This window comes from Trematomus bernacchii, unplaced genomic scaffold (genome assembly GCF_902827165.1).
Source record: "Trematomus bernacchii unplaced genomic scaffold, fTreBer1.1, whole genome shotgun sequence".
Classification (NCBI taxonomy): Eukaryota; Metazoa; Chordata; class Actinopteri; order Perciformes; family Nototheniidae; genus Trematomus; species Trematomus bernacchii.
The window spans coordinates 1,278,168-1,302,991 of NW_022988176.1; the positions used below are offsets into that span (position 1 = coordinate 1,278,168).

A 24,824-nucleotide genomic window follows, 5' to 3' on the forward strand; every position below is an offset into this window, starting at 1 on the left:
AACAGGAAGCAGCTGTCACCATGGATACAATACACATAGCTTCTCTAGCCGTTGTCACTATGTGGTGTTTTATGTAAATGAAAAACTAATCCAACAGTGTGTATAATGCTACAAGATACATGCTTAATGTAAATGTTTAAATATACATTTCTAAATGTCGAGCCCAATATCTGAGGATATATGTGATGACTTGTGTTTTAGTGACAGGTACATGATTTTCCAAGTCAGTAGGGTTTCATAACACACCATTTCTACTCAAAGGTGTTAGAAGATGGCTCTTGTTGAAAGTTATTCATTTCTAAATATATGGAAAACTAATTGTCACAAAAGTCCTTTAAATTAAGCACATTCATCTTTATTACTTAGTAAGAGTTTGCAAACTACATGTAGTCGTGCCGAACATCAAGTGGTTATGTTTCCGTAGGGGCCACTAAAAAAATCTTCAGTCTCTAGAGAGCACGTGGCCTCTTGGGAACGATCTGCTTACTGGCTTGCTCCTCATCTCGGAGTGTAGAGCGGAATGACTTCACTTTATCTGAGAGGAAAATAAATGAAAAAGGGATTAGTGTTTTCTGGAGCAGGGTGTTTAGTCATCATCAGGCCATCGCGTGTTTCTGCCATACCCCGGAGCTCAGTGAGGATTTCTATCTTCTGGTCTAGGATCTGCTCCAGTTGAGTGGCGTATGTTTCCACGTCATAATCCACCTCCTCTGTCATCTCCAGCAGCACCTTCTCATCTTCCAACCAGCGGATAGACTCCTGCTCACAGAAGACACACACATACAGAAAGGCATTTTTAGTTTATGACAGCCAGAGTTGAACTCAGAGGTTATCAATGCAAGTTTGACTTTTACCTACAGAAAACTGATTTTATTTAATGTTTAGAACTTGTCAATGTGAAGCTCACTGTATTTGCATACCGTCAATATGTATAGCATTCTAATGAACCTAAACAGAACATGACGTATCTCTATATTGACATAAAAATGATGAGCAAGAGTTTTCAAAGAGTCTTGGGTTTTTTCTTTGATGTTCTGACCTGGAAAACCGCTCGATGGTCCTCCAGGACCTGCTCCTCCATCTCCACTAACTGAGACACCGCCTCGTGGAAGGTAAATAACTGGGGAGACACCTCCTCCTCCTGGGAACATAGTTACAGGGTCAACAAGAGACAGAAACAGAATATTCACTAACACTTCTGAAATAGCTAAAACATAAATCCAATTACCGTCTACAAGTAATTCATATGGATTATTTAAAAGCACATTTCTCACAAGCAACAAGGTCTATGTAAAATATACCTTAACTATTAAGCTTCTCAACTATGAATTGTTGGACACAACGTGCCTTAACTTTACAGCCCTTTAATAGCAGGTTTGTAATCCGTTTCCAAAACGTTTGGTGACAGGTGTTACATCACAACAGGTTGTATATTGATATGGTAATGAGTTAGAAATAAAAAGACAACCCTGTTAGCTTACATTCTGCTCACAGAGCAGTTTGAGGTCGTCTCTCTGCGGCGAGATACTCAGCCAGTCCTCGCCTAAAAGCTCCAGCTGGTTTACAGCGTGGATGTTGGGTCGGCCCCCGTCCATCATTTGGTTGGGGTCCACTGACAGCTCCTTCACCCTGCAGAGAAAAGGACTTTGAGCCGGGTTGGAGCGTATCTTTCAACCAAGTCTGCGGGGGGCTGCGGTTGGATCTGCATTATGACAGTAACTTGGGGTTTAAAGGACCACAGAACGCACAGGATGGCAGCAACATGACAGCGGTGACATCATGCATGTGGAAAGATGACTGTAGATGATTTGAAACCTAATATAATTCATAAAAGTGGTATTCTCATAACAGGCATGCTTACAGCGCTAATCCATCAATATGGACAGCAGCTAATACCCTATTGGGTCAAGTTTTGTAATGCCATGTATTCTTTGTGACTCATCGCACACAGCTTACACAGTAACAGTTACACAGAGCAAATAAAAGACACACCCACATGGACAGGCGGACGGATGTATTGTTTCTTCAGGATTTAAAAGAAACAAATATTTACACAGCTTAGACAAAGATAAGAGTGGGAGTCAAAGCAAGGGAGGAGGATGAAAAGGCATGCAGATGAGAAATAGAAAAGGACGAGACAGTGAACAGCAGGTGAAGAGAATGAAAGCAGCTAAGATGAGCCCATGGATGTACAGAGGGGGATAAATACCTGGAGGGAGCGCATGCATTATGTGTGTGTGTGTGTGTGTGTGTGTTTATGTGTGCAGTGCTGTGGGGGGTTCTTGACCTGCTGGGGGAGGTAGCAGCAAAGTCATCGTATTCAAAGGTATTGGTAGGCGAGAGCTCAGAGCGACCGCCCTGAGAGAAGGGGATGTCCGACGGACTAATCCCAAACTCCTTCACTCTACACAGCGGCGATCCGCCACACCAGGGCACAGAGGAGCAGAGGGAAACAAAGCAGGAAACAGAGAGGAGAGAGGGGATACAAGAGAGTCAGACAGAACTAATAGAGTAGGCAGAGAAATGTACATTTGACAACTATCTATACAAAAACATCTGGGAGTCAGAGGCATTAAAAGGAGCTATCATGTCGTAACATTGCATCATTTCTGTTTGTTCCTGTGACAATAAAGCTTTGTGTGAATCAGGGTTAGTAAACATATTCCCACCTGTTGGCGTAGCGTAGTGTGTTGAGGGTATTCTCACAGGATGTCATTCCAGGAGAGATTGTTGCAATCTGTGCAGAGAACGTAAAACAAATTATTCAAATGAATCCCATCCAGAAGACACATGGACTTTGGATATGAATCAAGGGCCACAAACTGACCATGCATGTGCGTGAGTTCTCCCCGATGAAAGAGTCTCTCAGGACCTGGGTGAGCTTACTGGCTCTGAATGGAGTGTGGGGCTTGTTGCGGCCCAGAGCCCTGATACACTCCTGAAACAAAAGCAGACACACATTGTTTGGTAAATAAAAGTATCACTTTTTTTGGAATCAGTGCAATTTTGCAGCAGCCGTCTAACCGACAAACCTTGAGGGCCAGCAGGCTCTTGTTGATCTCCGCCCCCTCCAGACGGGTTTGGCGGTCAGCGCTCGATGTGTCGGCCCCCCTCTCGTTACCTGCGAGGTCGATGAGGGAGAACTTGCCGTGCATCTTGCCCTTCCTGCGGAGAATGATCTGGAAAACGGCGTGGCTGCGAGATGAGTGGGCGTTGGCTGATGTCTGCCCTGAGGTTCTGGAAGGGAGAGGAAGGATACAGAAATATTAACATGGCACAAGGAAGAGTGAAGAGCGCACACAAAATAATAATTGTAGAGGAGGGAAAATGTGAAAAATGCGCTTGACTTTATTTTCAGTTATCATGGACTAAGATGTGATATTCTATTAAGAAACATTTGCAGCCTAGTGACCAACTCATTTCATGCATTAAAAAAAGCGATAAGATCATATTATTATCATTTAACAAACAAATCCAGTAAGTCTCACACCACTGACAACCAGATAGACAGTTCCTGCTGTGGTACCTGCAGCTGTTGCCCACTTCTATGAGTTTCAGGACCTCCTCTGTGCACTTGACATCCTTCTCCTGAAGTCCCACAACCTGCACCTGCTGTTTCCCATCCTCCAACACCCTCAGCTTAGTTTTACGATTCAGCAGGTCAAACACCTAAGAAAACATTTACATCGTCAGAATTGTTTTTCTTTTGGGGGTAAAAAACACAAACAAATGATTACTCGTCATCACTTGCCTTTCCGCTGTAGATTTCAAAGAAGGTCGCGTGCACTTGCAGGTCTAACTTCTTGTAGTTGGGTTTCTTCAACATGAGAAATACATCCCGAGCTGCATGGAAGAGAGAAGAGATCTTACACTTCACCTAAGCAAGCCAAACCCATCATAATAAAAGATATTGTAAGGCGTAAATAAAGTATATTTACACTTTGACCAACTAGAAAACATTAAATCAGCTGGAAACACAACCGCTGACTTACCAGCTAATGCATAAATTCCTTTAGAGCAGTCCTGGTTCTTCCCAGAGAAATCTCCACCCATAGTCTGAAAGACAGAAAACAATATCAGTCAGAAACAGGTTTATTACCAGGTAGGAGGAATTTGACTTGGTATTGTGGTGAATACATAAAAGTAAAACAAAAATTAAAAACACAGATAGAAAACTATAATAACATTAAAAAATATAGCAGTTGAATTGATGTAATATTATAATGGTAATATTATATAGGTAATTCCAAATCATTTCCAAGGGTACAACTCTTAACAGTAGCTGTCGCGTCTGATTCGTAGTAATCCCTTTATTATCAAAGGGGTCTAGGTGTGTAACTCACGTGTGTTTTTCCACTGCCCGTCTGCCCATAGGCAAAGCATGTGGCCATGCCCCTCTCAAAAATGGTCTCCACTAGCGGTCTGGCTGTGAACCTGCAGGATGAGACAGAACACACATTTATTCACTAATCCAATGAAAGATATTACATAATGCACACAATCGAATAAATAGGTCAGTTCAGTTCCGCATTATCCATGTTTCAAAGCAAATGAAACAGCTCTGTCCGTGTTTCTTGGTTCGTTGTTACCAACCTGTAAACCATCTCATTGGTGGTGCTGTCGTCGAAGGCGTAGTCAAAGCGGAAGGTCTGGTTCTCCAGGTAGCGGGTCAGGTCCACTTTCTGTTTGGGTTCGTGAACCATCACCACGTCCTTACTGGGGACGGTGAGCACATCCAAATCCTTCATGGCCAACTCTGGAACACCAGCAGAGGCAAGACGTTTAATATCATTCAGACCTTAACAATAAACAAAACATGTGGTTTCCGAATCAAGAGCTTACCTTTCTTGTTGAGCGGACGTTTCCTCACACAAACGCATATTCTGTGCTCTTCAATCTGGACGGTGCAACAAAGACGGACATTTTATTAAATTGTTTTCTAATGGTAGATGTCTACAAATCCAGAGAGAATGAGAAGCTTCATCTACTCACCAGATCTGCCGTGGTCAGGGGCCGGTAGTCCAGGCTGGCTCGGAAATCTCTGATCATGTACATGATCTCGTAGTTAGGGATGGTGGTATCCACCTCCTGAAGGAAGGTAAACAGTGAGGTACCAGCTTAATAACCACAGCTAAGTCATTCCTAGATGTTCAATACATTAAGAGGTTATCAAAATGAATTGAATATATTCTGTGAATTGAGAAGGTTGAATCATGTTGATGTACCTGAGCTCTCTTCTCTCGTAGCTCCTGCTGCTGAATCCGGCGCCTCTCTCTCTTCTCCTGCAGCTTCTCCACCTCCTTCACGCAGTTTGACTTCCTCCTCGCTGCCATAAAGACAAGACAACGGAAGGAACAGTCACTCTACTGCCTTTCAAAGGGTAAGCCTTTCTCAGCAAAAGGGTCTCTTTCTTTCTTCTACTTCCTCAGTCTTTTTCCTCGTCTTGAGCTGTATCTTTCTCTGAGTCTTTCCTGTCTCATGGTAACCCTTCAAACAAAAATGGAGACTTTTTCTGGCTATTTCCTACAAAGCAGAATACAGAAGTGCTGAAGCACGGAGCAGGATGCAGCGGCTGGCACACAGTCCCTCCACTACAACACTAGCTTCCTTCTCTAGATATAAACAAAAGGCCTCCACAGTATGTTTAAAAATATTCATATATGCCTTCAATCTGCATCTCAACACAGCTGGACCAAGAAACTGACATACACATCACTCACGATCTGAGATCTGATCTTTACTGCAATTACGCCAATTAAAATTAGAGGTGGTTTCAAATCAGGTGTGATTATCCAATAATCAACCAGAAGCTTATTCCGAATCTCCCAGGAAAGCACACCCACACATTAGTTTTGTTCCAGGTCAATCACAAAGACTTAGTTACAATATTAAGAAGAACAGAAATCAGCAAACATGTGTGTAAAAGTTCTGATTGCTTGCAGAGATGATCAGAAACAGAGCCATCTGATTGGCCCTGGCACGCCGCACAGCTAAGCCAAAGCTCTCTAAAACAGTCCTGTTGGCTGCATTCCCCGAGAAGCCAGAATATCAGAGCAAAGGGATTAATAATCTGCTCTAATCTGGGAGGAGAAGAGGAGCTGGGTCGGCACCGGGACAGGGCGAGATAAGAGGGATTCAGTTCCATCGCTGTGTCTGGGTTACTCTCTCTAACACGAGGCGGGGGGAACAAGGACCTTTTCCCCCTGCTCCTCTTAGTTCATCAAATGACAGTTGGAGGGAATAGAGGATGAATAAAAGGGTTATTGTTGCTGTCTGAGCCTTGAGGAGTATCGCACAGAGGAACAGGCTAATCCATGCGTGTGCCTGTGTGTGACTCAGCAGAAATCAGACAGCCCAACAACATTTTTCTCTCCCTGTCTAATACCCAGAAAAGCCTGTCTGCTGGATGGATTGTGTTTGTGCTACTTTACCACCACACCACAGCTTCAAGTTGTATTGGACACACAATTTGACTAGAGGACTCTCAGTTTCTATTGGGGGACTGATATTAGAATCACCATTAGACATTGAGGGCAGGGGGAACATGCAGGTGATACATACAAAGCTGTCCAAGATCCTTTCTGGATATCAGCTGATGAGAGGATTCTGTGATAAACACGTGGTCAACAGAAACATGAGACATTACAATTTAACAGATGCTAAACTCCTAGAGAATAGAGTGGTGCAGGAACGAGTCCTAGTTTTTGGAAAATAGCTGGAAATAAGGTCTGAGGTTGACACAAATGTAAAGAGACAGATCACGTTTTGTTCTACGACATTAAATACATCAGCAGTGACACCCATTGGTGATTTTTGAAGAGTTGACGTGTCTGAAAAACGATGGTCGTTAACAAGTGGCTGAATAGGACTACAGAAGTTGTTGAGGACGTTGTACGTCATTACGCCGAACACGTAAACACTCCCGCTAAGTTTGTTTGCCCCTGCGCTCTAGCAAACTGTTAAAACAAACGCTTCAACTTGTACAATTTAGAATCTGTATTTTTGAATACCGATCTTAAAGTGGACCTATCATGCTATATTTGAATAATATAGTGTAGGACCATACCTATATAAGGCATATTTATACTTTTTTTTTTTCAAAATACCAAACAGATCATGCATTTTAGCCATGCCTCATTTCACTCAATTTGAAAAATGTTAGCTCTGTTTTTGCAAGGGTTGATTCTGTGAGCAACAGCACCATCTAGAGGCCTGGCATATGTACTACAGCGTCTCCAGCGCTTTCGAACGGCAATGGCCGTGGCTGTCTCCTCCTGATTGGTGGAGTTGGCCCAATAGCCGTAGCGCCACTTTCCTGACGTCAGTAAAGTGTTCAAATCTGGATCAGTTTTTATCAGATCCGTTGCAGCCCCTTTTTTAGAGATTTGGGTATGGAGGAAAATAGAGAGGGTTGTGTTTTCTGACACTTGGTGAGTTCCCTGGAACACCGGGGACACATATTCATGTATAAAAGACGTACAAAAGTGCATTTCGCATGATAGGTCCCCTTTAAGTTGGCGTGACGTTGAAGTCGTGCGACCCTGCTGCAGTTCGTTTATAGCATAACGTTAGCATTTTGCTTCTGGCGATTAGATTTATGATTCGGAAATGATAAAAGTAGGGTAGACGTGGAGATTATCCGGCTGAACAAAACGTGCATTTATCAAACAGGTTCGTTTTCCACAGATCTTATTTTTTATAGTATTCCAAAATCCTATTGAGAAATCCCATTGCTTTTTTGTCGAGGGAACCCTTACTTACGGGTCGGCCTACACAAATACGTCGTCCCTGCACCACTCTATAAGTTAACTTAAGGCCAATTGCTTAAAACTGGTTCCCTAAAATAACTATTTTCTGAAGAAAGGTCGCAGGTGAGATCACAGTCAAGGTTAATTAAAAAACAGTTTGGATCATGTTACCGTTCTGCAGTTGCTGTGCAGTCTGAGCCTGAGTGAGCTGAGTGGGCTGCAGAGAGGGAGGGGGAGGGGGGGCCGGCTCTGGTTGTGGAGGCGGGGGTTGTCTGGCCCGCGTCGGAATCACTGAAAATACAAAACCACAATGTTTTAGAAAATAAAAAAAATTGAGTCGCGTGCTGCTCACATAACGGGTTTGGACTTGCTATTAAAGCTGAACCCACTGTTTTAAACTTGAAATGACTTAATTGAAATCTGTTTAATGTTGAGTGACTTTTACCCCAGAAAGCATTTATCTAGGTATTCTAAGTAATGTGATAATACTGGACACCTGTGTGTTTTGTACGTATTAAACAGTGCATGAAACAAACCTCGATTATCCCGGGACGGAGTGTCATTCTTTATGGGCGCTATCGTCCGACGGTTCTGCAAGAAAAATCAAAAGAGAATTGGGTTCAAAGATTCCTAATTTCCCTTTTACATATTTAATGGCTGCTCTGAGACTTGAGAAAGGGAACATCCTTTTTTTTGTATTTAGTTTTCAACCTCCTCTGCCTGCCTCTGCAATGTAGAGATACAGAAATAGACAAAGCCTGAGAATCAGATTAGTACCGAGCACAGAGGCCTCATTTATCAACACTAATCTCCCAGATGACACGACACTGCCAAAGCACTCATGTCAAAGTATCTTAAAAAAAGGAATAAAGTAGACCCTGTCCAAATCACAAAAGGCTGTAACTACATTTTTGTGAGGATAATTCCTGTACAGGTGATGGATCTAGTTTACCCCTGGATGTACTTTACAGATGATGGAGGTACACAACCAAAAATAACTTAAATAGTTAAAATAGTTAAAAGCAAAATGACACCATCCTGTAAGAGTGGCATAGCCCAAATTTGAACAATTAAACTGCACATGGAAAATAAACTATTTTTTATCCAAGAAACATCTCGTTTTACATTGCCTGACTTTTTTTTTCACGTTAAATGTTTTATATATTTTACTGTAAGTCAGATGTATTCAAACCTGGAATATTTACCAAAAATAATGCCAGTGTTAACCTGCTAATCGACTTATCTTATATACTGTGTACTTAACAGGACCAATTCGATGGTTCCCTAGGAGGATCCCTGTTCTATATTAAGGTCCAGCAAACTGCAGCATCATAAAAACCTGAACCAGTCGGAGCACTTTACAGACTTTCCCTCACATGGAGGGAACCAATCAAAATCAATTAAATTACTATTTTGTTCAAACTATTTAAATGATATAACAAACATTTGTTACAGTAGTTGGCAGACAGGCTGGCATTCAGGTTCTTACCTTTGCGATTTTATTGACCTTCACACATGTGGGTGTAGGGGGGGGCGGAGTCTCTGGACTTTGGGCAATTTCCTCATCTGGAGCCACATCTGGGTTAAGTGCAAATACACTCTCCAAGTCGATCTGTCCAGAAACAGAAGAGAATTAATACCACCACATCACATGAATACCAATTAACCAACAAATAAGTAAGATGAATGGATATATTGATCGCTGAAGAGTCAAAGAAGCTGAATAAAACCCAGCTTTCAATGTTGTAAAACGTGGGAGAGTACTACTTTGACATAGTAAAAGGTTTGCATATTTTTTTCCAAACTCAAATTTAACTTATTTTCAGAATGTAAATGACATCCGAGTTCAAAAAGATATATATTTTAACCATAAACTGTTCATTATACTTATCCAGACTTGGAAATTACATGAATCAAGTGACATACTTTCCATACTGCATAGGAACCCTTAAAAGTATAGCTCAGTTCTAAGTGTTATTTTAAGTGTGAATCTGAAGTATTGAGTCATTTAGACATAAATCAGACTTGAATCATAATCTAATGACTTTAATGTTGACTTGATTAAATAAAATATAACAGACTTGCATCTTTGTTTGTCTGCACCAATGACTGTGTCGTCTGTGAGCATTGTGCATCAAACTAAGGCAGTGTCATTTATCCATACAGGATCTAAAGCATTGATTCTCAACGACCACACAAGAGGTCCTAAGTGAGTGAATTTACCGTCAACACTACAATGGTTTTTAGATACCAAAACAGCGTAATGGGATTATTTTTGTGTTATAACTGTACGTTAGCATTATCCAACCCCATTCATCTTTTAAACCGAAAACACAGGATGAAAGTGAAAACAGAGACAGATTGAGATGATGGAAAATAGTACTGATTTACAAATAAATCCAAATGACTGCAATATCAGAATGTAAATACAATTGTACAGCACTTATTTTACAACATCTCAATATAATAAGAGAATATATAAGTGGGATGTATAGCAAATATATAATACAAATGTAAAAAAGCAACAAGAGAAGTCTGCTGTATTGTTGTACACTGTGTGAGGTCATCAGTGTACAGAGGGTGATGTCTGCTGCGACTGTATTTCATGCAGGAAGGTTATGTAATCACCACAGCGCCTGAATGTCTTTTTGAATGCATTATTTATTGAGGTGGGGAAGGACAGAATACTCAGGCAGGTGCTTGTGCTACGAGTGGTAATAAAACGTCATTTACCTCTTTCCCTTTAGTGTCTCCATTTTCTATCCACTCCACTGTGACGCTCTCATTGTCCTCGTTCAGTGAGGTCACCATCGACTGGTGTATACGTCCTGAGGAAGTAGCAAAGACAGGGAAGCATAAGATAGGCAGACAAACACTGAGAGGTGAAGGCAGTGTTTACAAAGGCCCATCAAATCCCCTGGCACTAAACCAGGGTATCTGCACATTTTTTAAGTACAAATGTAATGACTTTTAAGACTTTTTTAAGACCTCTAAAAGGAAAAAATAATACCAATACAAAAAAATCGATGAACTAGACAACAGTATAAACCGTTACTGAGTTTAAATGCATTTGAATAACGGGAAATATTCAGTGCACATTACCCAACATGACTGCCTTCGCATTAACAACAAAATAATTGTATGGCAGTAGACCAATGGAAACCAATGGCCCCCCTCCACATTCATTCATTTTGCCCCAGATACAATGTAATACCTCCCCTCCTAAAATTCCAGACCTTTTTAGACCTTTTTAGAACTTGAATATCAAAAAATAAATGTAAGACTTTTAAGACTTTTTAAGGATCCGCGGGGACCCTGGTTTTAAACACTTCAATGAAAATGATGAGAACATTTAAATCATGTCTTTTTACAGATTCACTAACTAATAGCACATTTTATTTTCACATTAACAAATAAACAAAATCAGACAGCAGCAAATAGGTCAGGCTAATCTTCCGATCTGTCCACGAGGTTTAATAATGACCTGTTGGGGAGAATCACTGGTGAAGGAGACAAGCACTGCTGCTGCAGCGAGCGTCTGTGTTTCTCTCCGCCTCTCTGTCTGCAGTGTCATAAACACAGCTGTAAAGAGACGGCTCAGACCCCCATCTTTGTCTATGTGGATCCGACTGTAGGTTGTAAATTCCCAATACAATCCAGGGAAACACCATGTTCCTGTATCCATTATTCAGAGAACCAGTAGCTAGCAAGCAAAGATGCTTTTAGCGTTCTCAACTGCTGAACATTTCACCTTATAATGTTTTCATTTGGCAAATGCAAAAAGCAAATGTAGATTGCTTAAAACAGAGTTGACGGAAAATGTTGGCTACTCAGAAGATCAGAACCTCTGGATGCACAAAGGTCGACATATCCCATATATTATGATATGCATTTAATTTAAATCGATGAAAATTGATTAATTATGACTAGACAGTACTGTACATTTTACTGAAAAATGACATGTGACTATTGTGACTTAACATAGTCACAAATTCTAAAAGCAACAATAATTTAGATTGTACATACATAAACAATTATGTAATAAATAACACTACCATAAAAAAAAGTAATGAACAATTAAGACATCAATCTTCTATCTCGCTCTACCGTCCATTAGAAATGGCCCCCATACATTTCTGTCATTGGTATAGAGCTCATGTTACAGAGACAAGCGTTGGAAAAATAGGCTTCTTGTTAATAAAACACTGAGGAGCTCATGCAGCCTTTCAAACCCATTGACTTGAACTGGCTAAAGTTTACATTTAAAAGATGAAAACAGTTCATTTCACAACAAACTACAAAAGGATTGGTTTCCTTTAAAAACATGTTTGCTCAAAACAGCTTCAATTTGCTTGGCATTAATTCTCTGCAACCAGTCCAACATCTATCAGATGCAGATCTGGTGACTTTGACTCCATGATCATGATTCCCTTCACTACAGATCTCATTCAGTCAGGGGACATCTGCAATAGCGGTGTTTCTGAACTCACTTATTCAGGTGTTTCTTTAATGTGTCACCTGTCTGACTGTACATTAAAGTCGGACATTTTGTATTACTTCTGTGTACTTCAATTATGATTTTGCGAATATGTCTGGTCTGTTCAACTGTGACATGGTAGGGAATCAAATGCTTTGGCAACAGTAAAGGATGCTGGGACAGGCCCGTGGCAGTGTTTGGGGTTACACTTCGACTGAAGGACAGTGTTGAGAGCATACCATGCTGCAATAGTAAGTGCAGAACTCAGCAGAGGATTTACAGCCAAACAGAGAGACAGGCAAGTCCCTCCAAATCACTGCTGTTTCTTTTGGCTAAAGGAAGCCACATGACTCTAATGATGTGGAGAATGTGAATGCCAGGACAGGTTGACATGCTGAGAGACACTAACTAATACTGACTGGGGTTGAAGACATGATACATGTATAATGTGAAAGTAACAGCAATTCTCAATTTCCAAATGGAAAGGCATTCTAAGCTAGGTTGCTGCTTGTATTTAATGTTTAGTTATCGGTGGCACAGAGACGATATACCCTGAATAGAGGCAACAGTAACATCCTACACCACAATGCTAATGTGTAGCGTGTTTCAGCCAAGGGCAGAGAGAGCCAGAGATACAACTGAGCTAGCTCCACACCATCACAGCATTTTTTAACAATACAAAATAACTTTCTCCCTCCAAATCCAGAGAAGGCAGGGTGTCATAATGTGACAGGAGGAAACTGAAAATGACGTTGTATTATAAATTAAACTTCTTAAAAAAGGTTTCTACCTTTATTTCAGCCTCTCAAATATATTAGCCTGATGACAGTTACCAAGTCCAAGCTCAAATAACTTTCTAACAAGTAAATATTTGGTGTAAGTAATTGGTTAGTCACTTATATTATTAAAAAGTGATCACTTTAGATTATGATTTATATTAGTTTAAAAAGGGAAGATAATGTGTCTTGTGGCAGACACTTTATCAACAAGAACAACACACAATGGTGTGAAGCTGTATACTTTGCTGATGATAAAAACCTTTAATTTCACTATCCAAAGGTGTAGTGGCCTGCCCGCCACTTCCTCACTTTCACAAACACATTCGGTAACTGAATTAATTGTCCCACTTTAATACAAAAGACCTGGCTGATTCAGGCTGACATTACTAGTAGTTGAGGGGCTTCAGAGGGGGTGCTGAAGCCCAAGAAAAAAAAAACCTCTTCAAAGCAACAGTTTCACTACAACACTAAAGAAACTGTGTAGGCATGTCACAGACTGAGAAATATGACACAGTCCATAATCGCTAAGCATGTAGGTGACATATGTCTCTCTTGCACACTGCCATGTTTCACTAAGAATTCATGCCAGATAATAACAGATAATCTAAGTCCAATATGAAACATTGCATTAATTATGGCATTAAATTGCATACAAAACAAATGTATTTCACCTACAGAATAGTACAACATAATTCTCTATGAGATTTGGCTCCCATCAGGACTGACTGTGGAAAGGATAAACGCAGGGGGAGCGGGACAGACTCCTGGCAGCATCTAGGGAGCTGCAACAGATGGGGTGGTGGCCTCATTCTGGGTTGAGTCTGAACCAGCCCAGTCACCAACCCCCAAGAGAGAGGGCAATCCCTGCTCTGGATGCTACACCAACCAGCAGGGAAATGGATCGACTGAACAGCTTCTCTCTCTCTCTCTCTCTAAGCCTCCCAAGCGTTTTTTCACATCTCACCCCTGACTTGAGAGTACTGAGGAGGACTGTGTAATCTAATGCCTCGGGATGAGAACGTTGAGGATATCATCATCAAGAACAACCAATTCAACAGTTAAAAACACACCCTTGCCACTAGCTTGGAACCATTTTTTCAATCAAGTACTTTGTTCAAAGTATTTATTTTTCAAGTTGTGCAAAACTGGGTGTAGCTCAATTCTGTAAGGGCCAGAAGGAGTGGCTCAAACTTTTGTTGTCATCTGCATGGCCCTGAAGAAATGCTGTGTAGCTACATCGAGCAGGCATAATAAAGCTGACATTCACATAGAAAGAGTCACACAACAAGTCTCCTCTCCCTTCCCCTGTCTACTTCTCTGTTAACCCTTGGAATAGATTAAGCTAAAGTGAGTGTATTGTAATCACAGCTTCTTCCCTGATGACAGTGTGCACAATGCCTCTGTAAGGAAGTAGGCACAGAGCTATTCCATTAACTAATAATGGTTTGACTTTATTACATAATTAACAATATGTTGGAATGATTTACATCCTCTAATTTATTTGTTATAAGATGTTATATAAGGTGATCCAAAATGTCAAAAACGACCATTCTCTACAATAACCAATGTAATGAATAAGATACTGGGACAGTCAGTCCATGGTGTTATTTTATACATAACATGTCAGATGCTGAATAACTATCGATTCTTGATTTTGAACAATTATAGGCAGAGGTGGAAGAGCACTATTAGTAAAAGCTGCAATACTGCAAATGTGTGTCAATGTATACTTTGTATTAACACATGAAGTATGCCAAGTAACTAGTAATTAAATATGTGAAATAAATACAACATTACCCTACAAAATGTAGTGAAGTAAAAAAGTAGCATAATGTAAAAATATTCCTCATTCATTACAGGGTTTACATCACAACTGGCGTAAGTTCAGTAAACATTGAAAAACCTCAATAAATCCATTACATTGGCCATTAACACCAGGCAAATGGGTAATCTGTTTGTCAACTAAATGAGAAGTGTTTGGTTTTATATACAATCTATGGTTTCACTACAGCGGCACTGTTGCAATAAAGCCGGTAACATTAGCTACTGTTAGCCGTTTAGCTAGCCGCAAGCTAATGTTGTTGTCTATCGAACTAACGATAGCTTGGTTAGCTATTTAGCTTAGCTTAGTTAAATTTCAAATCCATGATGGAGAAAACCATTACGGTAACGTTAGTGTCCAATTTCAAATTGGAAGCACTTGGTTTTATATAAACATTTGAAGTAGAAACAAACGGCGAGAGAAGCTAGCTAACAAAGGTATGAGCTCATTCAAAGGCTTTGGCCATGTTGAAGCCCTCCGCCCTGACAGCTCATATTAATGTTTTCGTGCAGCTAACGTTACGCTCCACAGGAACAACGGTTGCTGCATTCAACACAGCAACAAAGATCCCCAACAACTTGTGCGACCGGGAGAAAAGGAACTTACCATCACTGCGCTTTATCTCCACATAAGTACCAACGACGATCTTCCCAAAACACGACGCCATTCTACATTACTTTAAATGATCAGAAACAGGACTAAATACTTATTATGAATCGGGTAAATGCAGCTACTTCTTGTGTTTGGCCGTCTTTGGTCGGGCAGGAAGATGCAGGAGAGGCAACAGAATGAGCTAGCATAGAGTAGCTACCAAGACTAGCAAAGCATTTCCGGTCTGGTATTTTTCAAAATAAAACCAGGTGACATGTGCAATCTTGAATTACATTGCATGAAGAAGAACCAAAAAAAGGGAAGAGTCTAAAAAATAGGGATTGTAAAGCAGGTATAAGTTATGAGGAATATTGCTTGTGTAAGGACAAATAATTCATAAATTGCTGAGAATACTTCCCCATAAGTAAATCATCTGAACAGTTCTTTCAGCACTTTGATTAATTAAACAGACTTAATACCACTTTGGTAGTAAGTGTTGCTCTATTGTAGTGGGTGGCTTGTGCCACCTGGTGGCACCAGGGCCAATGGCTCTCTTTATTTTGTGTGTGTTACTGTACTTCATCATAACCGTACCAGAAATAGGACGAAATTAACAAAACTGTATGGTTTGCAACCTTACCCTGCTTGCTCTGGTAGAAGATCTGGTAGGGTCAACGTGTTTCCACAGTATAAGGTTGATTTCCTGTGTTATAACACACACACACACACACACACACACACACACACACACACACACACACACACACACACACACACACACACACACACACACACACACACACACACACACACACACACACACACACACACACACACACACACACACACACACACACACACACACACACACACACACACACACACACACACACACACACACACACACACTACTACTGACCCCAAATCATTGGGCTCGAGATCATTCTCTTTCTAGAAGCTACCAGGTTCTTCTGTGGTCCTGCAGCTGTCAGCCCCCCCCACCTAACTATCTCCATGCACACACCTCCTTTAAACCCCCTCCTGCCACTTTGGCAACAGGCATTTGCTGGTGACTTCTCAGCTGTCTGTGCCCTAAATAGACCTTATCAGGAGCAGACCACCTTTGAGGGGGGTCCCTCTCACAGATTGTATTGAATGGAAAATATTTGTTATTGATAGAGCCTCGGATATTTAAAAAAACACCAAGAATTTCTTTGCAAACCAAGTCATCATGGTTTATAATGACTTTTGAAACAAAGTTGTTCTTTGAGGTATTAGAGTGCAAGCAGTCGACCCCTATGTGTGATGGATGGTCCACCTTGGTTCTGTCCCACCTCATTGAGATTCAAATATAAATGTGATGTTAGTGGGGGGAAGTTTCATGAGACAAAAAAGTTTGTCACAAAAATTATAGACTAGAGATTCATATCATCTAAGCAGAACAAGAGACACAGCACACAATCCTAAAGGTACTGTACAGCTTGTTTGTTTTTTATTATCTATTTGATTTTGGTATGCAGACAGTACTTGGTATAGGTAGGCAGGAAGATTGTGCCTACATGATTGGAGATAGTGTCTGTCCATTGGGAAAGTGGCATTTGTTCGAAGGCTCCAACTGGGGTACGAGACTGTGCCCAAATAAGGCTTGAGGGGAAGCCATTTAAAGTTAGAGATAACATGTGCATGGCCATTTGCTACGAAAGACCCAGGTCAGCAGGACATTCATTACTAACAATGGTAAGAACAAAAACATTTTTAATGCTACAGCAGTTTCAATAACATTAGTATGCTAACAGACTATTGTCATCTGTGGGATTGATTGTGAAATATGGGGCTGTTTTGTTCTTTTTTTAATGCTCTTTACTTTTTGAAATGTGTAAAACTGCTTATTTGTCGAATTTGTTGCCTATTTGAAATGTTAGTGTTTGCATCAATTATACCTATTTATAATTAATAGGTAAGCTACCCTTAATTGGGGAATTGTTTATATGATTCAAATGTGTTCTCTTGGTATGAATCTTATTATAGTTACAATACCGCATTTACATGTGATTGAGTGGTTTCCTCTCAAATTGTTGTGTTGAAGCATTGACTGTCAGGTTTGATTTACAAAGTTATGTGATCCGTAGAATCTATGTCATAACTGATAACCCCTGATTTTACCAGATGGGAGACCCAATCCAGTTAAAAGATGAGGGAAACAAACACTTCCAGGCAGGAGAAATCGAAAATGCCATTGAGTGCTACACTAAAGCCATTAAGGGATGCAAGGACAAAAAAGTGCTTGCTGTCATCTACAGGAACAGATCTGCATGCTACCTAAAGAAGGTAAGCAGTTTGGCTAAGCAGCATAAAACATAAACACATACCAAATAGATTTCATTTTAAATTATTGGGGAAATTCACACTTTTATTTTGATGTTTCTGTTTTTCTAAAAGGAAAACTATGCTAACGCAGCGTCCGATGCATCTAAAGGTAGAGTAATACGCAAACCAAACAACAGCAAAACAAAACCAATAAACATGAACTTAAACTACACAACACAATCTAATCCGTTCTTCTTCCTATACAGCCATTGATGTGGACGCAGCAGATATTAAAGCCTTGTACCGGCGTTGCCAAGCTCTGGAGAAATTAGGAAAACTTGACATGGCTTTCAAAGATGTGCAGAGATGTGCCACCATCGAACCAAAGAACCAGACATTCCTGGAGACTCTCCGCAGGCTGGGAGCAGAAATCCAGGCCAAGGTCGGCATTATCAAGTTAATGTAGAATGCAACACACAATACTTTGCATAAATGAATTCAGCACTGCTACATGTATTCATGTATGTATAATTTGGACATGTCAGCATTGGAAAAGGTTGAACGTTTAATTTTTGTATTTTTCCACAGCTCAAGACAACATTCTCCACAGATTCAAGAGTGCAGAACATGTTTGATATTCTCCTTGATGAGGAAATGGAAAAGGACAAAAGGGAAAAGGTAGGTATCCTCCCTGTGAACAAATACTTTTATGTAGATGCACATACCGTAGTTGTGGTTTCACTTCTGCTACTTCTTCTTTTATGTATAGGCTGCCAACAATCTGATTGTGCTGTCAAGAGAGGACGCCGGAGCAGAGAGAATCTTCCAGAATAACGGAGTGCCTCTGCTGCTCACCATGATAGAGACGGGCAAACAAGAGATGGTCCTGGCTGCTGTTCGTACTTTGTCAGGAATGTGCACAGGACACAAAGCTCGGGTAAGCTTACTCTAAAAATGATTCAAGACAAAAGCAAATTCAAAGTGAAATATGCCAACAGTGTAGCCTTCAAACTTCAAAAGTACATCTTCAACATACTGTATCTTTTGCCATTTGAAATAAGAATAATTGTATCTGCTATTCAATTCCTTTAACAAAGTGTGTTGTGTATGTCTTACCACTATACAGGCCATGGCCATAATTCAGATGGTGAGCGTCGATAAGATGTGCAGCATTATGGCTGTCGACAATGAGGAGATTGTGCTTGCAACCTGCAACCTCTTCCAGTGCATCAACGACTCCCTCACTGGTGAAGATAAAAAGGATTATGGCAAAGAAGAGGCCTTGGTTCTGGGTGAGACAGAATCAAATCATCCTTATCTGTAACAAAAAGTAGATTTTATTATAAAGATATCCTCAAAGCTTAATTAAAAAATCAATGGTAGAATGTAAAAAATCAAAATGGCTTGGTCTCTGCTGCTGCTGTTAGTATTCTCTTAGCAATTCTGACTGAGACTTTCTTTTATATCTGCAGATGCATCCAAAGACTTGAAAAACATTCTCCTCGCTCTGGTGGAGATGGTTGGTAGTAAGAAGGTTTCTGGCCATGGCAGAGACCAGGCACTGAATCTCCTGAGCAAGAATGTACCTCGCACTGTAAAGAAATCCAAAGACAACTCCAAGGCCCTCTTCACTATTGATCACGGTGAGCCACACAGCTACATCAGTCACTAAATAGTTTGAGCTACAATCTTTTGCTGCATCCCAGACTCCTGGATAAAGTGTATTTAACATATGTCTATATCATATATATATATATGGGTTTGTTCTCCAGGTCTGAAGAAGATCCTCAAGGTGTGTGGTCAGGTTTCTGAACTGCCCGACCAGCTGCCCATGACGGAGAACACACAGCTGATCGCCAGCGTGCTGCTCACCAGGCTCTACGACGAGCTCTCATGTGACCCTGAGAGAGACAACTTCAGGGAGATTTGCAATGAATATATCAAGTACGACCATAACATAGAGAGTAACCAGTGTTGTAGCTAATCATTTGTAAATAACCAAGCCAACATAACTCACACCATCTCTGCGTCTGTCTTCCTTTTTCCCCAGTTCCAAAATTGATCCCAACGACATGGACAGGACAATCCATGCTATCAACGTCATCTCAGGCCTGCTTCAGGGTCCCTTTGATGTCGGTAACGCCCTTGTTGGACGACAAGGTATAATGGAGATGATGGTGGCACTGTGTGCCTCTGAACGTGAGGTGGACCAGATGGTTGCTGTGGAGGCGCTGATCCACTCCGCCTCCAAGATGAGCCGTGCTTCCTTCATCATCACCAACGGCGTGTCCCTTCTCAAGGACCTCTACAAGAAGACCAAGAATGAGAAGATTAAAATCCGTTCTCTGGTGGTGAGTGTGCCCTGGGATAGAGAAAAACACTTTATTTTTCCTTTCTTCTTTTCTAAAAGCACAAGCATCAAGACATCACAGTATAAACAATACTAGACAGTAACGTAGGGAGCAGCTAAAGTTTATTTATTTAGTCTTTATTTTCATTAGTCTCATTGAGATTAAGATCACTTTTCCAAGAGAGAACTGGAACACTAAACATTCACACGGACACAAACAATAAACAAGTAAAACCCAACAACACAAACACAAGGGGAAAAACTGTACAGGACACATGCGAAACCTCAGGAAATGGAGCCTGGAAGACCATAGTTTGAGGATACATGGAGGATATCTGTAGTATCTAAATATCTTTGAAAAATCTATCAAAGATGTGGCTCATGTACTTGCAGGATTACATTTTTATGAATGAATATTCTCTTGGTTGATTGCACCTATTGTAAGTAGCTTTTGATAAAAGCAACAGCTAAATAAAAAAAACGTGTAAGGTACAGTAGTTAATACTTCTATATTTAAATGAGAAAAAGAGATGTGAGGTCATTTGAAAGCTTTAACAGAAGGGCTTTGTAAGATGTAACTCTAAACTATTGATTAAAGGACAGAAGTCCTAGATAGATAACATAAACACTTTAATTAGACTTTGTCTGTTTGGCGTTTTGGTGCATACTCATGTCCATGTCCCCTCAGGGTCTGTGTAAACTGGGTTCAGCTGGAGGAGATGACTACAGTTTAAGGCAGTTTGCTGAGGGCTCCACAGAGAAACTGGCCAAGCAGTGCAGAAAGTGAGTACTCAAACACACTGTTAAAGTGACTGGGCTGTTGATGATGATGAAATTAATATTAGACTTTTACAAATAAATGCCAAATTCCTAAAGATCACATTTTCATGGCTATACATTCTTATAATATGTATATATCAGAAAGTAATTCAAGCTTGCAATCCACTTAACATACTCACAAAATAAACCAACTAAATTGTCTTTTTTCTTTTACTTTTCTAGGTGGCTCTGTAATCCCAAGATTGATACCAAAACAAGAAAGTGGGCTATCGAGGGTCTAGCTTATCTGACCAATGATGCTGACGTGAAAGATGACTTTGTTGAGGACGAGATTGCGCTGAAGGCCATGTTTGACCTGTCAAAGGTAAACAAATTGAAAAAAAAGACAGAAAAACAAATACAGTATATCAGATTACAGATAAATAACCTCTCTCCATTCACTGTGTTTTTAGTCTACAGACAAGACAATCATCTATTCAGTAGCTTGCACCCTGGTTAACTGCACCAACTGCTATGACAAGAAGGATATCCTACCTGAGCTGGTTCAACTAGCAAAGTTCTCAAAGCAACATGTGCCGGAGCAACACCCCAAGGTAAAAGAGGGAGAAAAGTCAACTAAACCATTGTCTTACACAGAAGATCAGAACATATAATTTGACATATGTAGAGCAGGTTATGAAACACATATGAATACAGATATACACACTTTGCATACTTTTTGTTCCCAGGACAAGAAGGACTTTATTGATCAGAGAGTGAAAAGGCTCCTGAAGGCTGGCATCACTTCAGCTCTTGCTGTCATGGTAAAGGCAGACAACTCCATCCTGACCGACCAGACCAAGGAGATGCTGTCAAGGTGTGTGTGTGTGGTGTGGTGTGTGTGTGTGTGTGTGTGTGTGTGTGTGTGTGTGTGTGTGGTGTGTGTGTGTGTGTGTGTGTGTGTGTGTGTGTGTGGTGTGTGTGTGTGTGTGTGTGTGGTGTGTGTGTGTGTGGTGTGTGTGTGTGTGTGTGTGTGTGTGTGTGTGTGTGTGTGTGTGTGGTGTGTGTGTGTGTGTGTGTGTGTGTGTGTGTGTGTGTGGCTTTTATTGGTCAATCCTGTTTTCATCAGTTGAATCACATACAGAAAGGGACTTCGGTTTATTCCTAAATGGGCTATTGCAGAGATAAGTGTAAGGCAAGGCAAGTTTATTTATATAGCACTTTTCAACACAAGCCAATTCAAATTGCTTTACAAAAATGAAAGACATTAAGAGCATAAAACACATTAGAAACATTAAAAAGCAAAGATAATAAAACATGAATAATACAGGTACATAATAAAAGTTACAGTGCAGTGTAAGATGTGAATAGTTCAATTAAAAGCAGCGGCAAAAAGAAAGTAGTAAGTAGTAAGAGTTGCAGCGGACCTGCAGATTTCTGGTAGTTTGTTCCAGATTTTTGCAAGACCCCTTAGCAAATGCTCACATTCCACTACCCCTAGTCTTCCCGTGTAATTATAGTTATTTTGACAGTTTTCTAACCTTTTTATATTCCTTTTATCCTACTCTTTCAATCATTTTGCATCCCCAGACAACGTATTTCCCCCTGTTTTACTGTTACCCAAACCCATCTTTGACCTTTAAAACCACTTTTCTTTTCAATTTCCAGAATTAGGATATTTAAACCTGTTTTTAAGACTTCCCTCATGAATCTTTGGCTTGCAAGCGAAAGCACTGTTAACATCCATCTTGATGCCTCCATAAATGGATATATTGTAATAAATGATAACTAAGCCAATTCTATATATTTGTTCGTCCTTAGAGTTTTCTTGGCTTTGACAGATGATCCCAAAGATCGTGGTACTATTGTAGCCCAAGGTGGTGGAAAGGTGAGTCATAGGTTTATCAATTGAAACCATGAAATAATTTATTTTTGCATGTTTTGAGAATTGATCAACTTGCTTGTTGCAAAACATCCCACTGTTGTTCACCTCTTACTCTATCCATAGGCTTTGATACCACTTGCTCTGGAAGGGACAGAGGCTGGGAAGACAAAGGCCAGCCACGCCATTGCCAGGATTGCAGCTATTTCCAACCCAGAACTTGCTTTCCCTGGTGAGAGGGTAAGAACAACATTTATTTGTTTGTCCCCTATGATATAATAGTGAAGGAAAGGGAACAACAATTTGAGATAACATTTTATATTGTCTCCCCTGGACTACACACTTCTTACACTTTTGACATTGTATGATTCTTTGCCTCTCCAATTAATGGGATATTGAACCTTGCTGTTGGTGGTATATTTGATTATAACTAATGACAGTTGTTTGTTCTAACTTTCAGTATGTAACGTAGTTCAACAACGTAGATTAACTTTTTTTAAATGAATCCTACATCTTTCTTGTTTGTCAGGTGTATGAGGTGGTGCGGCCTTTAGTCGGCCTCCTTCACACAGACAAAGACGGGATGCAGAACTATGAAGCTTTGCGAAGCCTCACCAACTTGGCTGGTTTCAGTGAAAAACTAAGGTAACATGTTATTATGTTCACTGTGATGTCACTAGCTCCTTTCCTACAAGTGCATTTCCTACAGCTTGAACAATTTGTGTTATTGTGACCTTTAACCTTGACTTTATCTGTTTTATAGAGTGAAGATTATAAAAGAGAAAGCTATCAGTGACATTGAAAACTACATGTTTGAAGATCATGACCAGATCAGACAGGCTGCTACTGAATGCATGTGCAACCTAATTTCATGTAAAGAGGTGAGAACGGAAAAAATAGCTAAACACCTTTCATTGTAAAATAGCTGCATCAACGTAGGAAACCAGTTTCCAACAGGTGTCGAACTTTTGTTTCTTAGGTCCAAGAGCGTTTTGTGTCCGATGGCAATGATAGACTGAAGCTGCTGGTACTGCTTTGTGGCGAGGATGACGAGAATCTTCAGATCGCTGCAGCTGGAGCTCTCGCCATGCTCACTGCTGCTCAGAAGAAGACCTGCAACAAAATAACCCTTGTGGTATGTATGATAGCATTCAGTAGTGCTTTAACTTGTAGGATAAAGAAAAGTATAACTTCAATTTCACATGTTGTGTCATCATCGTGACCAAGCTAAGACAAAGCTGATGACATCATCTCTGGGATATTACAAAACTTCTCAAAATGCAGAGTTTACTCCCTGATGGTGTATCTGAAGTGTCAATCAGGGGAAATCCCCTCAACGGAAAATAACATTTGCATTTGAGTCATACCACACTATCTTACACATAAATCCATTGCTAAGAATTACACAAAATATATCATATCCAAACTACCAAGAATACAAAATAAACAACATTTTTGACAAAGATTTCGCATAATTTACAAGTGTAACTGATTGCTCTCTCCTCACAGACCACGCAGTGGCTTGAGATCCTGCAGAGGTTGTGTCTCCACACCAACCCCAATGTACAGCATCGTGCCCTTGTTATTGTCTACAACATGCTCGACTCAGACAACAGTGAGCTGGCCAAGAAGCTGATGGAGTGTGAGCTGTTGGAAATCTTGTCAGTGATTGGCAAGGCAGAGAACAATCCCAAGAGGCAGCAGGCCATCGATGCGGCGCGCACATGCCTGGTCAAAGCTATGGATCTTGGTCTCATCAAACCGTTCGCGACCCCCTCTTAAAATGCTTTCTACGAGGAAAAAACCCAACAGTGGACATTCTTCTTTATTTCCTTTAAATACAGACTTGTTTCCAAATGGTTTTCTCATTGAAGAAAAAAAAGAATTCTCCAACCTGGCTCTAAAGATAATGTCTCACAATATAAATCACTGTTTTTATTTGTAATTTTTTACAGAGGGTGTTTGTTGCGTAGGTAGTAGAAAATGCACACATGGTGATTTCCCCTGACCATGCATTTTTTTGTCTTTATTTGAAGATTTTAGAAATGTATTATTTCTATTTATGTTGAACTGTAACTGTGAATGAATGATTAAATACTGAGCAGTTCA

General features: G+C 40.4%; 2 protein-coding genes across 5 annotated transcripts; one reads left to right on the plus strand and one right to left on the minus strand.

The window, feature by feature from the left end:
• Window positions 1-333: 333 nt before the first annotated feature.
• On the minus strand, window positions 334-15,651 carry kif2a (kinesin family member 2A). Of its 3 annotated transcripts, XM_034122425.1 has the most exons (22): window positions 15,433-15,651; window positions 10,482-10,576; window positions 9,238-9,360; window positions 8,285-8,339; window positions 7,920-8,039; window positions 6,562-6,606; window positions 5,226-5,326; window positions 4,993-5,088; window positions 4,843-4,897; window positions 4,594-4,756; window positions 4,344-4,434; window positions 3,993-4,056; window positions 3,752-3,843; window positions 3,527-3,669; window positions 3,033-3,237; window positions 2,828-2,938; window positions 2,670-2,737; window positions 2,288-2,404; window positions 1,482-1,629; window positions 1,040-1,141; window positions 624-759; window positions 334-535 (listed from the first exon to the last, which is right to left on the minus strand). In XM_034122425.1, exons 1-22 carry the CDS (start codon window positions 15,491-15,493, stop codon window positions 450-452), a joined length of 2,277 nt encoding a protein of 758 aa, XP_033978316.1. In that variant the 5' UTR covers window positions 15,494-15,651; the 3' UTR covers window positions 334-449. The 3 variants fall into 3 exon arrangements, with proteins under 3 accessions (XP_033978316.1, XP_033978317.1, XP_033978318.1); XM_034122426.1 differs by lacking the exon at window positions 6,562-6,606; XM_034122427.1 differs by lacking the exon at window positions 2,288-2,404.
• A 1,168-nt stretch (window positions 15,652-16,819) lies between these two features.
• Window positions 16,820-24,824, plus strand: unc45b (unc-45 myosin chaperone B). Of its 2 annotated transcripts, XM_034122418.1 has the most exons (20): window positions 16,820-16,886; window positions 17,584-17,745; window positions 17,857-17,893; window positions 17,991-18,166; window positions 18,313-18,402; window positions 18,494-18,661; window positions 18,851-19,016; window positions 19,197-19,367; window positions 19,497-19,668; window positions 19,775-20,075; window positions 20,763-20,857; window positions 21,077-21,218; window positions 21,307-21,447; window positions 21,583-21,710; window positions 22,655-22,721; window positions 22,842-22,955; window positions 23,245-23,360; window positions 23,479-23,596; window positions 23,695-23,850; window positions 24,225-24,497. In XM_034122418.1, exons 2-20 carry the CDS (start codon window positions 17,584-17,586, stop codon window positions 24,495-24,497), a joined length of 2,793 nt encoding a protein of 930 aa, XP_033978309.1. In that variant the 5' UTR covers window positions 16,820-16,886. The 2 variants fall into 2 exon arrangements, with proteins under 2 accessions (XP_033978309.1, XP_033978310.1); XM_034122419.1 differs by lacking the exon at window positions 16,820-16,886 and having other exon boundaries at window positions 24,225-24,824.